Source organism: Mytilus edulis, chromosome 13 (assembly GCF_963676685.1).
Source record: "Mytilus edulis chromosome 13, xbMytEdul2.2, whole genome shotgun sequence".
Taxonomy (NCBI): domain Eukaryota; kingdom Metazoa; phylum Mollusca; class Bivalvia; order Mytilida; family Mytilidae; genus Mytilus; species Mytilus edulis.
In genome coordinates this window covers 70,150,646-70,165,740 of record NC_092356.1, presented here as the reverse complement: position 1 = coordinate 70,165,740, position 15,095 = coordinate 70,150,646, and the positions used below count along the sequence as shown (strand labels likewise).

General features: G+C 33.6%; 1 protein-coding gene across 1 annotated transcript; it reads left to right on the top strand.

The window, feature by feature from the left end:
* The first annotated feature begins 1,498 nt into the window (after positions 1-1,498).
* LOC139501649 (cyclin-D-binding Myb-like transcription factor 1) lies at positions 1,499-9,395 on the top strand. The gene is made up of 3 exons (XM_071290790.1): positions 1,499-1,536; positions 6,788-6,942; positions 7,823-9,395. The coding sequence occupies exons 2-3, from the start codon at positions 6,812-6,814 to the stop codon at positions 8,658-8,660; spliced, it is 969 nt and encodes a 322-aa protein (XP_071146891.1). The 5' UTR covers positions 1,499-1,536; positions 6,788-6,811; the 3' UTR covers positions 8,661-9,395.
* Positions 9,396-15,095: the final 5,700 nt, after the last annotated feature.

Sequence of the window (15,095 nt, the reverse complement as noted above, 5' to 3'; positions counted from 1 at the left end):
ATAGATATGCTTGTCTTAAATTTTTCCAAGGCATTTGACACAGTCCCACACCAGTGGCTAATGCAGAAAATGAGATACTATGGTATCCGCGGAGATGTTCTTGGTTGGATAAGTGCATGGCCTACCAAACGAAAACAACGAGTTTGTGTAGATGGTGAAATGAGTGATATGAAAGCAGTACGTTCCGGTGTACCCCAGTGGACGGCCCTTGGACCCCTATCTTTCCTGCTGTACATCAACGGCATAGGCGATTCTATATCGCCATGTACCAGTCTACGACTGTTTGATGACGACTCCCTTTTGTACAGAAGCGTCCACAACTCGTATACATGCCAGCAGCTACAACAAGACCTTACGCAACTGGTAGAATGGGCAAGACACTGGCAGATGACATTCCATCCAGCAAAATGTTTCATCCTTAGGGTAACCAGAAAACTCAACCCTGTTGTTCACAACTACCATATGATGGGACAGTACCTGGAAACTGTTCTGCAGTACCCATACCTCGGCTTAGAACTATTCACTATAATCAGACTGGACATGAATTGGGACCACCATATAACAAAAGCAACACCAAAAGTCAACAGAACACTTGGATTTTTAAGAAGGAACTTAAATAAGTGCCCACAAGACATAGAAGAGAGCGCATGTACAAAACATTCAATAGTCCGACCTCACCTTGAGTATGCATCTGCAGTGTGGGACCCATATAAAAAGTGCCATATTAACCAAATCGAGATACGACTTGCCGAAAGTACGAGTTGTCGTGTACCCGTAACATCAACCTATTCTCGGGAACCAGGAACTGTAACCAACATCCTACAGACACTTGGCTGGCCAACACTAGCAACACATAGACAAGAAGCCAGGCTCATACTCCTTTATAAGATCCTACATGAAGAAGCATCAGTCAATATTCCAGATTACATGAGGAGACCAACTATGAACAACCCGACAATACCACAGAGACAGGTTTTCCAGAGTCAGCACTTCAACGGATGCCTATAAATACAGTTTCATCCCAAGAACAATTGTTGACTGGAACCAACTACCTGAAAGTGCCATCCAAGTCCCCACAACAGGCAGTTCAGTCCTCAGGCGTAACTATTGATACCCTGTGACAGTTGTTGCAAGCATTACATAATTTTATTTGATTTTGTTCCTGTAAATACACAAAAGTTTTTGTTATTTTTAAATTGGCGTGTACTGATTGACACACGCTCACAGTATATCTGCGTTATGGAATTTCCGACTACAGATTAACCACATAGACTGAAGAACAAATATACGTTGACACCACTACGGTCTTGCTTCAGTGATTCCCTATATGATCAACTAAAGTTTTCCCCAAAAAGGGGAGTGTCCCTGCCCCTAAATCCGCCTCTGAAATTACTCTGTTCATTGTCAATAATTTCCGGCTACCCTCCGTTAGTTTACAGTGGTGCTCCTACAACAGGCGGAAGATATAGGACATACGCACATTAAGCAAAACACAAACATATCGTTTCCTTTCCCCTTCGAAGAAAGCCCATTAATGTAAGCCGCGTTATTTCTATTTACAAATATACAATTCCTTGTTAAGATATAAATATAAATAAGCTTTATTTAGAGTCGGCAAGGTATACAAACATAGACAAACATAAGCTCTAATGAGCTTTTAACCGACATATGAGATCATCATAACAAACGAACAAACATGGCGGTATTTACCTGCAAAAAATTACTCTGAGAACAGACTTACCTGTGAAGTTGAAAAAGTTTTAATGCCTGGCATCCACTAGATATAAAAAAAGTTAAATGCATTTTGTGTTTCAGAAAGATAAAATCTCTTTTAGATTTTGATGGGCATTTTTTTTCCTTCATGCAAATGGTGTGAAAATCAACTAAGTTGTGTTAATTATAACTATGAGATGCTCCCTCAGGTAAAAAACCGGTATGTATGTATGTACTGGTAAATGCCTCCGATATCCGAAGAACCCCTCGAAAGCTGCGAGGGTACAGTGGCATCCATGTACACTCCCTAACGGGATTAATGGAGACTATGTGTCACTAACGTATATTTATACGACAATTATTTTTACAAGGACAATCAATCCCCACCCAACACAAAGGGAGTGCTAGGACACCGGGAAGTCTGTTATTATGGTGGAGGAAGCCGAAGTACTCGAAGAGAACCACCGGGCCACTCAGTGGAAACAGACAAACCAGAGAGATATCTGAAGATTGATCTCCAGGTCTAAGTAGGGGACAACTTTGACCAACCGAGGCCCCCAAAGTACCCATTCTAGTTTAAACTCCCTTCTGGGTACCAGAGATGTGTGTGAGAGGGTGAAAATTACCCTTCTGATGTACTGATATTTTTAGCACCCCGAGTGAGAATCAAACTCGGGACCTTCAGCACTGTAGCCATCGGTCTTAACCACTAGACCACGAACTCACACAGATTTGTTTTGTACCGGTTTGTATTGTTTTGATGGTCATTAATTGACATGGACAAGAGGTATCTTCATACCTTTAGGTGAGTTAAAGAGTTTATCTGAGTCGGTGAGTGGACAGTATCAAAGTAATTCAGGTGTTTGTTTATTTTGGTTTATTTTTACACCTTCTGCAGAAAGGGAAAAAAAATGGTTAATGCCCATCAAAAACCAAACACAAAATGCATTTAACTTTTATATATCTAGTGGATGCTAGGCATTTAAACTTTCAAAACAGCACAGGTAAGTCTGTACACAGAGTAGTTTTTGAGGTGAAAATACGGCCATATTTGTCCATTTGTTATGATGAACCTTAACAATACAACATTTATATCAATACAACACATAATATAATACACATGCAATAAATTTCACGGCACAAAAATGAAGCACTTAAAGCAGAATATAAGCATAAGCTAGGTATTAAAGCTAAAAGCATATAAGTGTAAAGAGGGGGGGGCAAGGGGTTTAACTGTTATGCTGTTATGGATTTTAATTCTTTGTTATCTGTTATTCTGAAAATATATTTACTGTTAGCTGTTATTGTCTTATTCTTTGTTAGCTGTTATAGGACTATTATCTATTTTGTTATCTGTTATTGTGAGAATGTATTTGCTGTTAATTGTTATTGAAAATTGGAATGTTAGCATTTTGACAGCCAATCTTCCGTAGAATTTGAAGATTATTGAAAATTGTGATTTGAATGGATACTAGTCTCATTGGCACGCTTACCTCATCTTCTTACAATGTATATCTATTGGGGTCTTTCTACTGGTAATATCGGGTGGCCCTGTATTTGCAGAAGAATTTCAGTAACATACATCACATAAACATATTAAAATCAATTGGACCCAGGACCATTCCAGTATATATTATTATTATACTTTGTAATAAATTCCATTGTCTGTGAACATGTAGCATTTTGTACAAATTATAATTCACTTATTACTTGTACAATAACTTATAGTATGGATTTTGTTATAAAAAAAGCATTGGTACACCCTATAGATTTTTTTTATTTAATGACCACATAATAATCTTTATGTTGTACTATTACACCACTGTCCCTGATTAGGGGAGGATTGAACACCAACTAGCATGCTAACGTTGACGCAGTCACATTCTGTATGTGCCTACTTTCAAGTCATGAGCCTGGATTCAGTGGTTGTAGTTTGTTACTGTGTTACTAAGTTTCTCGTTCACTATTTTGTGGATAAATTAGGCAGTTAGTTTTCTCCTTTGAATTGTTTTACATTACTAAGTGGTATGGATTTGAATTATGGCTTTTGAAATTATACAACATCTTTTTCTTTTAGCATTTATATTAAGTGCTACTCCCTCTCTTTTCATTTACATGAAAGAGAACCCTGACCACCATATTTTTAAAAGCTTTTTAACTGCTTCACATGGCGAAAATTGAAGCTCTGAAACCATTGATGCAAATAAAGATGTGTCTTCAGTTTAATTTTTCAACAAATACCCTTTTTAAAATCCTACAGCTTCTCCAATGCTGTACCCAAATTTTCCATATTCTATAATTTCACATAAGATGCATGATTGGTGTTTCACTTGGTGTCATCCAAATTTTCAGTAGGTCCAAATTCTATTATACTATCAGAATTGTCACTTGAGGCAATTTCTATTATCAGAAGAACCATAACTGGCATGCGTGTTTTAGTTACATGTCCTGTCTCCACTTATCTGGGTATTTTTGTATTTTATAAGTAAGTTTTATCATGAGGTCATTAAATAAAAAAAATATATTGTGCATCAATGTTTTCTTATTACTTGTAAAGTATATATATTGCTTTTCAGAAGAAAAAAATATAAAAATCAAATTTATAATAAAGTGTCACTGGCTGCACTATTTTCAAAAATTAAATAAAAAAAACCTAAATCATTAACAATTCATCCCTCAAATTCCCTAGATTAAAAATATCCCTATATCAAAAACAGAAACTAGTAATTTCGTTCAGAAAAAAATCAACAATCATACTATAACTTATTGTACAAGTTACGGGAAAAAAACCAACCAAGGCAGAACTGCCTCTACGGCCGAAATGTCTTGTTTACACAAATTACAATTTTCTAGGTCCATACCACAAGTTATATACTAAGATCTACGAGTCATCTACTGGATTGGTCCTGAGCAGATTTATTTTCATATTTCATTTACTGTTATCTGTTATTATCCCTTTTCAATTCCTTGTTATCTGTTTTTCACCAAATCAATTCACTGTTTTGCTGTTATGGGGACCCCCCTTGCCCCCCCTCTGTAAACTAGGCATAAAAGCTGGCAAAATGCATCTGTGCATACTAAGCATAAAATATTTGAAAAATGGAGTATGATCTAGATGCTAAATAAATTTGCATAATATAATATGAGGCAGGCATTACCTAGCTGTTAATGGGGACGAAGTCTGTATATATTTTTTTTTTAATTCATACATGTTGATAAAAGAAATGGAAATACCGTAACGTTTCCCATATTGGTTCTGTTGTTAGGGATTTAGTTGTGACGTTATCTAAGTTATGACGCCATATTCAATGTAAACAAAAAAAGGCAGTTATCCAGGTAACGTTTGTTTCATATCAAACAATTATGAAAAATGATTGATAAATATACATTTTATTCAAAGTCTCATGCAAACAAGACCTGAAACGGAAGAAGACTGGAAACTGAAGTAGATCTGAAAAAAAGTTAATGATTTTGAGTTCATTAGTAGAATGAAAAATTCGGGAAATTTTCCCTTGTTTTTTTTTTTTTTATTATTGATTTTTGTACCGTAATTGGGGACTTTGTTTCATATTATAAACTAAAAGTCTGCATAAACTGTGCACTTACAGTCATTTCCATTCCATGACTTTAAAATATTTTTGAACTGACTAAAATTAGCAATTTTTCTAAAATCATCAGGTAGATCATTCCATAAAACAGCAGCTGTGTATTTAAAAGAGAAATTCTTACCTTTTTTTTTTGACAATCAATGCATTTGAATGGGGACACATACTAAGCTGGAACCCCCCTTTGTCCTGGGTTGGGACCCCCCCCCCCCCCCCCCCCTTTTTAAAATGGCTGGATCCGCCCCTGCTAGGTATATCTACAATATTAGAATATCTAAAATTATATTTACAATCTTTCAATATCACTAAATCATGTAAGCATGGTGGTGACAATTTATATAAAATTTTAAAACACTCAATAGCCATGTTACTCATATGTCTTATTTTCAGTAATGGAACCTTTGCTCGTAAAAGTAGTTCATCATATGAACTAACTTAGTCTTCATATATAAATTGTAAAGCCCTTTCCTGAATTTTTTTCAATTTGTCCTGGTTCCACGAAGAACCTCCTAGTTATGATGGCAAGGTCTCCTACAAATTGGAAAAATCTACAACAATCTCGTACAATGTCCTAACACCCCTTATTTACCCATCAAGGCCTTAGGGATTAATATAGCATATTTGAGTTTTTTAAAGCTACAGTTATAAAGCTGCAGCCCCAAAAATAGAAGCTGTATATCATGTGAACATTTTATTTTGATTCTGTGTTCCTAAGCAAACAAATCTACCATGTCTACATACTTGTAAAATTATCTTTATAGCAATATCAGGTAATATCGTAACTAAACCTTGAAAGACATGGTGCTGGTAGTTTTGATATAAAGAATTACAGGAACACCACAAAAAATAATTAACCCTTGTATTGCACATCGTCAATGTACATTGTTTCAATAATGTGAAGTGAAACCGGTTAACTTAAGTATTACTTTAACACTCCATTACACCAGCCCTGACAAACTTCCAAAGTTAAGAGGATGGAAATGTGAAGAGTTGACAGATAGATGGGCGGACAGACAGATGTGAAGTGAGGTGAGACAGATCACAATAGCTCACCTGACCAATTGTCTTTTCATAATATCTGTTTTTACTTTTTTTATTTTCAGAGGTTGTGCCAGACTTTATATATTTACTGTGTTCACAATAAACCACTAAAATAAGAATGTGATGCATTTACGAAGTTTTGTTTATTTTCTAGGGATCCCATGGATGTAATACCGTTATGAGGGTACATAATTTTGCAAAATTTTTAGGTTGCTAGTAAGCAATATATATATAATCACTGGTCTACATAGATAGATAACAAGTATAAGAAGATTTTGCTACGTTTCAATGATTATTTCTATGTAATGTAATCAAAGGAGGTGTTGCTATGGTCAAGTATGGTAATATTATTATAATAACAATCTACCACATATTTTTGTGTTTGAACATATTTCCATGGTGATAGGCTTATAATTGTGTTGTTATAGGTCTATGAAGAAATTGTTGATATAATGGAGAGAAGAAATCCTTCCAGGGGAATACAATTGTTTGTCGATGAGGAAACTGACAAACTTATCCATCCCTATAACAGTTCAAATAAGAAAACTCGTGAAGATTGGGAAGCCATGGAAATTTACTACAGGTATAGTCAAACCATAGTTATAAACAATAATATTTTTCTGGGCTCTACTATTCCTCCGAAGTATGGGAGAAGACTCTCATTTTAAAATGGTAAAATTTCTAAATCTGTCGTTTTCACCCTTTAACTTTACTTTGCCTCATCCAAATGTTGTGAAACTTGTTCACAAGCTTATAATCACAAAACATGCTTAACCAGGCCGGTAGCCAGGAATTTCCAAGGGGGGAGGGGGTTCGTTGGACTCATGAACTCGACTTTAACAGTCACAATTTGAACCAATTGTTGACTTTAACAGTGCTTATTTGATTTCAAGGGGGGGGGGGGGGGGGGGGTCTACGGGTATGTTAACTACCTGACTACTTGAATCCTGAATCTGTATGTGGAAGTTGACCCATGCATGTTTGCAAGCAGTGGCATCTGTGGCCCATAAACACATTCTCCTTTTAATACAGCCGCAGAAGTTTTTTTTGGTTTGTATAATGCTATGATTTTGTCATCTGTGTCGTGGTCGTTGTCAGAAGAAACATTTGGTTGCCTGACAATAACTATAATAGAATGGGTTTTTATAAAATTTTACAAGAAGGTTCAATACCACAAAAGGAAAGTTGGGATTGATTTTGGGGGTTATGGTACCAACAATTTCAGCATAAATAATACTTGCATTTTTTTTTGTATGAATCAAACAGGATTATTCTAAAGATTGCAAAAAAATAAAATCGCAGTTTAGTCTCAAATGACAAAATCGCAATAATAAATGCATGCAATAATTTCTGAATATATATATATATATTATAGTATATGTCAAATAAAGTTAAATCCTTACATATACCGGCCATGGTTATAGTTAAACATTCACTAGTGATATTTTGTTTTACTTTATAAGGTATGGAAAATGGACAATTGAAGAGAAGGAAAAACTGCTAGAAAATTGGAATTGGTATCTGGAAAAATATGGATCTGCTTTCGAAAACCCTTTAGATTTACTAGACAGGAGGAGAAATCAGGATTTAATTAATCTGATGAAGTATTCAGATTTCTTTCTGGTCATTGCAAGGTCATTAAATAGGTCAACAGCTTCCTGTTACTTAAAACTTAGACGAGATGTACGTACAGTAACTTTGAAAAATGGATTTTTTTCTGAATTAGAATTGAAGAAATTGAAAAAACTATCAAAAAAACATAAAAACAATTATCAGGCCATTGCTGACAAAATGGGACGTGACCGCCAGTCAGTACAGGACAAATTACGTCGTCATGGTAAAACAGTAAAGAGCCGGAACTGGACTGCTGAAGAAGATGAAAACTTAATTAAAGCAGTACAAGAAGTTACTGGATTACAAAACCTGGAAGAAATAAAACAACTGGAAATTCCTTGGAGGACAGTAGCACAGCTAGTACCCACTAGACACGAGGAACAATGCAGGGCACATTTCTCTTACTTGAAACGTTCAAAGCTTCAAAACATTGATGACAATGCTAGTAAATTGAAAAAATGGCGAAAAGAAGAGTCACATCGGCTGATAGATATTTTATCCAATGGAGACTATTCTTTTGAAACAGATATTGATTGGAACGAAGTTAATCAATCATTTGTCGATGTCAGTCCATCAGCAAGTTATATACAATTACAGTTCTATAAACTGAAAAGTGATATAGCGGACTTCCATAGAAAATCCTTTTCTGATTTGTTGGAAGAAATTAGTTCTAGTCATAAACACTAATCAAGTTAATAATTAAGAGGTCTGGACAATTATACATGCACATGAGTTATTAAAAGTTATATTAGTTTTGAATATGAACTTGATGAACACATTACCAATTAATTTTATAAAGTTAAGGGGTTTTGAAAAAAAAAATAAAGCAATGAATGATATCTATCAGAGAAAATGATTTTTTTTCTGCAACCTATATGCAATATTTTTGATATTGTGTCCAAATTTCCCCCAACTGTTCAGGGTTAGACCCCTGCAGTCGTATCAGGCTGCACTTAGTGAAGCATTTTATTTGTTTTTGGAATGAATGAGATACTAGAAATTTGAAAAATCTTGATGAGATAAAAACCTTATAAAAGAGTTTGATGAAAGAAAATCCATTTAGACAGCCAAGTTCCTAATTTAATGAAAATTTCAGAGGTTGCATTGTTTTTAAATTTTGGTGTTTAGATGTTATCTTTTGAACATGATGTCAATGACCTTCAGTGGCGGATCCAGGGGAGGGTTCTGGGGGTTGGAATCCCCCTTTTTTTTGGACGATCAATGCATTTGAAAGGGGACATATAGTTGGACACCCCCTTTTTAAAAATGGCTGGATTCGCCTCTGACCTTGATTAAATAAAATGACATTTGAAATAAGAAAAACCCTATTTATTTTGTCAAAACAGCAATTTTTACCAGCTACTTATGGAATAAAATGTAAGCAAAAATGTTACCTTTAAAAATAAATTATGTTTTAAATTATTATTAATTTAATATCTTAACTTGTCAGATATGTCCCTTATAGGCAAAAGTTGACTGGCCCTATTGATTTAGGGGTCAATATGTAAAAGATCAAGGTCACAACAGCTATCAATTCACTGAAATTTGGGTCAAGTCTTGGTGTGTTGATGTTGACTTTGGAGCTTTATGTCCAACTTTTTCATAACTTGGATGGAAATGCCCAATAGAATTGGAAAGACCATTTAATGATTCTTGGTACATAGGTAGTGCTATACATATTGTAATTTTGACAAAATTCAATTGTTGTTTTGGGATGCTTTCTGTTAAACTTTTCATACTACTATTAGTCTATTATCAAACTTATTTTAATAATGTCAAAGATCCTATTCTTTTTTTTTAGTTCAAAAGACCAAAAGTCACAACTGTGATTTTTTTTGTTAGCAATCGAAGTTGTTAGCATTTATACTATTTTTGGTCTATTGGATTTTTTAGGTATCCATGTCCATCTCCTTACCTCAATCAACATCATTTCATGGATCGGCTTTGAAGGTGTATAGAATTTGACCTGGAACTAATTTCCATGGTTTATTGGTCAATGTTAAGTTCCTGTGATTTGTTTTTATATTTCCCAGGAACTATAAGCAATGTTGCAGCTTTATTTAATTTATAGAGGTGCAAGTGTCAGTCTTGCAGGCTTCACATGACCTTTACTGGTTTTTATGGTTCATTTGATAATATTAAGGTTTTCTGAGATAATATAAGTAATATAGGGACACTATTTTTATGCTCCATTTATGGGCATTACGATTTCTGGTTTGTGCGTCCGTTCATTAGTCTTTCATTAGTCCGTTCAGCCCGCTTCAGATTAAAGTTTTTGGTCGAGGTAGTTTTTGATGAAGTTGAAGTCCAATCAACTTGAAACTCAGGATACATAATCCTTATGATATGATCTGTCTAATTTTAATGCTAAATCAGAGTTTTTACTCCATTTTCATGGTCCACTGAACATAGAATATGATAATGCGAAAGGGGCATCCATGTGCTTGGGACACATTCTTGTTTTGTAATGTGTACATGTCTGTCAGGCAGGTTTAATCAGACCTTGATCTCATTTCATAGCTAAATCTTTTTTTCAGATACTATAAGCAATTGGTCAACTATATTTGGGATATGAAATGATTGCATGTAGTACATGTTGTATGGCAGGGTTCATCTGACATTGGCATAATTTTTATAGCTCAGTGGTCAATTTTTATTTTTTTTAAATTTTAAACATATTTTTAATTTCTTAGAGATTTCAGTACATGTTCACTTGTTAATGAATGTTAGACTTTATTTGTTTTATTTATGTATCATATGAATTGCTTTGTGATTTCATTTTTATCAAAAATGTGTATTGTACTTTTTTGTTCTACTCGTATTAAATTTTCTTCACTTTCAACAAATGTTCAACAGTTTGCAAAATAATAGATAAAGCATGCATTTTACCCCCATTGTTCTATTTTTAGCCTTCATCGCCATGTTTGTTTGTGACAGGATCATACAACACATATTTTGTTGTGAAGGTTCATGTTCAGTCTGCCATGGAATTGTATGTACATGCATGAACAAATGATTATTACAGTTTACATTCAAGTACTGTATGTTGTGAAGGTTCATGTTCAGTCTGCCATGGAATTGTATGTACATGCATGAACAGTTGATTATTACAGTTTACATTCAAGTATTGTATGTTGTGGAACGATTATTGTTTTCATGAATAAATTTATCAAACCATCATGTTGTATAACTTTAGACAGAATTTGTTTTACAAACATGAAAAAGCATCTAAAGAAAATCATTCAATTTAGAAAAATACTGATTATGGACCTAGTCAATTTGATAGTGCAGCAATTCATGCAAATTCCAATTGTAGACAAGACAGAGAAAGCTTTACAATTAATCTTAACTAAAATACACTCTCAATAATTGTAGTCAAGTTTTGTTATAATAAAATTGAGAATGGAAATGGGGAATGTGTCAAAGAGACAAAAAAAAAACGACCATAGAGCATAGTCCATTTGCAAGTTCCCTGGTTTACTATAATCAGAAATCCATTTTGAGAGTTGTTTCACAAAGGAGGGACATACTTTTTCATTGACATATGCAGTGATTGTGGAAAGAGCACATTTATCTGCTTGTAATCTTTAAAGATATCAAATAGTTTGATATTAGTAACATTCAATCATTCGTTAAACTAAAAACTGTTTATATTAATAATTATTTTACATTAAAAATGAGTAAAAAAGCCTATCAAATTTTCAAGCTTTGCATTAAAATTGGTAAAGGGACATTTTGTCTTCAGGTTGCATTGTGTAAATACAACTGTTTAACAAACCGCCCTTTTTTGGGGAGATATATATATCATTCACAGATGTTTTATTTGCGTACTGGTTCCCAGGTATGATCTCTGTTTCTTCTCATAGACATAACTTAAGAATGACACCAGTACAGATACACATGCAAAGATAGTGGCTATATTGAATTCCGAGGAAGACCCAAAGTGAAAGGAGTTTAAACTCTTAGAATTTCAGAGCATATAAATGTTGAAAAACCGCTCATTGGCCACCTCAATACTTAATTGATAGGGGTTGTTGCTGATATCTGTTTATACCCCATCCTTTTCATGTAATTTAGATCTTAAAAATGTATACCTTTTCATTTATTGCAATTAGGTAAAAATGTATCCTTTTCCCATATTGTTTGTGTTTCGCGGGGCGTGTTGGAAAAAATGGAATATTCTATGCTAAGTAATTGGATCTTTATCGACCTTTAAGGCTTATAATATTTCAGATAGTTTTCCCTATTTATTCCAATACTTTCAAGCTGGAAAAAGTTACCTATTCCAGCGACAAGTCCTATAACCTTGTATATAGTAAACAGGGCAAGTAATGAGACAGGCTCAAATCGCCATTTGGGTCAGGAATGCTTAAAATAAGAAAGAATTTTTTTCTCTCATTTAATCATTTCCACTAGGAAAAAAGTAAAATCATAAAAATACTGAACCCTGGAGAAATTCAAAACGGAAAGGCCCTGATCCAATAGCAAAATCAAAAGCTCAAATACATCTAACGAATAGATAACAACTGTCATATTTCTGACTTGGTTACATGCATTTTCTTATGTAGAAAATGGTGAATTGAACCTGGTTTTATAGCTATAGCTAAATATTTCACTTGTATGACAGTTGGAGATTAAAGGAAAAATGACAAACTTGTTTTCACATTTAATCTTTAATCAACATATAATTTACACAAACAGTTATGACAATATAGAAAATAAATTATTGCGTGAACCCCTGAGGGTTCACGCATATTTATTAGTTAGAAATATGGTCTATGGAGAAATATTCGGAAACTTTCTTATTGTTCATTCGGAACATTTGTTCTTCTTATCTGTATTATCTTCCTGCAATAAAGAGCACCTCCACGCGGGGTATTCAATATATTTAACACATGGCAAGCCAATAAAGAACTTTAAGTGACTGATTGCTAACTCACTTATATGATATGATAATAAAGTATATAGTTGAAAATCTATTTAGAAAAAAACGAAATAGCTATCCATACGTATAATTTCTAAGGAATAGTAATGATTCAAAATATGGACACATGTACCTCAGTCTTCCAAAAATTCATAAAATTAATTTAGAAATAATTAATGAGGCATGCCAAACTGGTCAACTAGGATGATACAATGTACATTAATTAATGTTCCTTACGACTGATCATCAATAGGTGTAACTGTGACAGAGTATATTTTTACGTATTTCATTTATTAGTATTTTACATTTTATCATATGCCAGATATTAGACTTGATTACTTCACTTTGATTATTTGATCTTTTGATTTATAGTTCATTATCTCTTCACACTTTAAAATGTATGAAAGTTCTAGTCAGTCATACTTCATTGGGCATAGTTGTAATAGTATCTACCTGTCCAACTCATTAGTAAATTAATTGTCACACCTTGTTTACCTTTATGGTCAGTTCTTATTGGTCATTCTGGACACACCTCAGATTTTGGAAAAGAAGTAATGGTGGTAACTCTTGAAAATTGGAGACATACATATTTAATATATACTTCTTGTTTAAACCGTATATAGTGATGAAACTTATATAGAGACATTATATTTAGTGCTCGTGATTATTCACTGAAGTTTCCATACTTTGAAACAACTGTAGTTATTGGAAATTACATTCTTTATATCTGGTAAGTAGATTTTATGTTCTTTGTGGTGTATGAAAGGCGTATGCAGTGCATGCTATACAATTCTGCCCGTTTATAGGTAAGTATGCCCATAGACCTTAGATATGATAGCAGTAAGATAGTTGATGTATTAATCTGAGAATATATGATGTGAATCTGTAGTTTGAATGTGGAAAGGGAGATTTACGAATGATTTTGAAAGTGACCTTGACCTTTCGGTTATGGATCTATGACGTCACATTGACAATTGCATTCATATTGTCATATATGGTTATTTTGTGTAATAGCTTGATTTTATTATATCAGTCTTTAATATGTTGTATTTTATATAAGGGATAACTATTTTCCTAGATCCTAGTATTTACTATTGTGTATTATTTTCAGGACACATAGATTATGATGTCCCTGTAACATACTGGTTGTACTGTAGATGTTAGATATATAACCTGGTTCCACAGATTGGTAAGGGTCATATTATATTATGTTGTACCTACATAGATATTTCACATTACAGTAGTGCATACGAACTTAATAGAATACTATAGTGAACAGATAATAACCTTTGTATGTTAAAGGTTTTATGAATGACACTCGTTTATGAAGTACAGTACATTCGACTTGTTTATAATACGCTTGGTTGATTATAATGATATACTATTTGATACGACTTATCAAAAGCATGCATTTGTATTTAGAAAGATATAATTGCGAGTGTATTGCATATTGTGAATGTCACCGCATTCTTGATACTCAGTATAGATTATTGTATACGGAATAGAATATTATATGCGATCTTGTAACATTGTTATTACGCCAGTATAATATTTATATGTTTATAGTATAAGACTTTGATAAGACTGTGATATTGATAATTGTAATAACTATATGCTATTGTTATTGCAGGGTTATTTATTTATTCCTATGTTAACTTAATAAAGTGATGTCAAAGAACCCTAGACTTGTCGTTTATGGAACCCCCGTAAAACACGACTATCACAATGGCGCCCAACGTAGTTTTTCTGGTAGATCAGACGGTTTTGGTGGATAATGTAGACTTTATATATATAGATGAAGAATTGATCGTATTTTGGCAATACACGATACCCGTAGATGTCGATACACTTCAAAGATTACCGATTGACTATAGATGTTACTTTTAAACTGAGTTGTATTTATACACTGTGTGTGTTTTGACTTTATAAATAAACATCATTTAGTAAAACTTGATATATACTCATTAGTTGATTGACATTGAATGTATTTGTTTATTTGTACTTGACTTGTAATACACATTTTGTTTGTGTCACTTAATTTTTTTTTAAATAAATTTCTTTGATTTTTGTCGAGCCTTCGACTTTAGTCGAAAAAGCGAGACTAAGTGATCCTACTTTCCGTCGTCGTCGGCGTCGTCGGCGGCGTCAACAAATATTCACTCTGTGGTTAAAGTTTTTGAAATTTTAATAACTTTCTT

Coding starts and splice junctions, on each gene's coding strand:
- LOC139501649 (XM_071290790.1), top strand. CDS start 6,812: ATGGAGAGAAGAAATCCTTCCAGGGGAATACAATTGTTTGTCGATGAG. Junction 6,943..7,822: donor GCCATGGAAATTTACTACAG/GTATAGTCAAAC, acceptor TTACTTTATAAG/GTATGGAAAATGGACAATTG.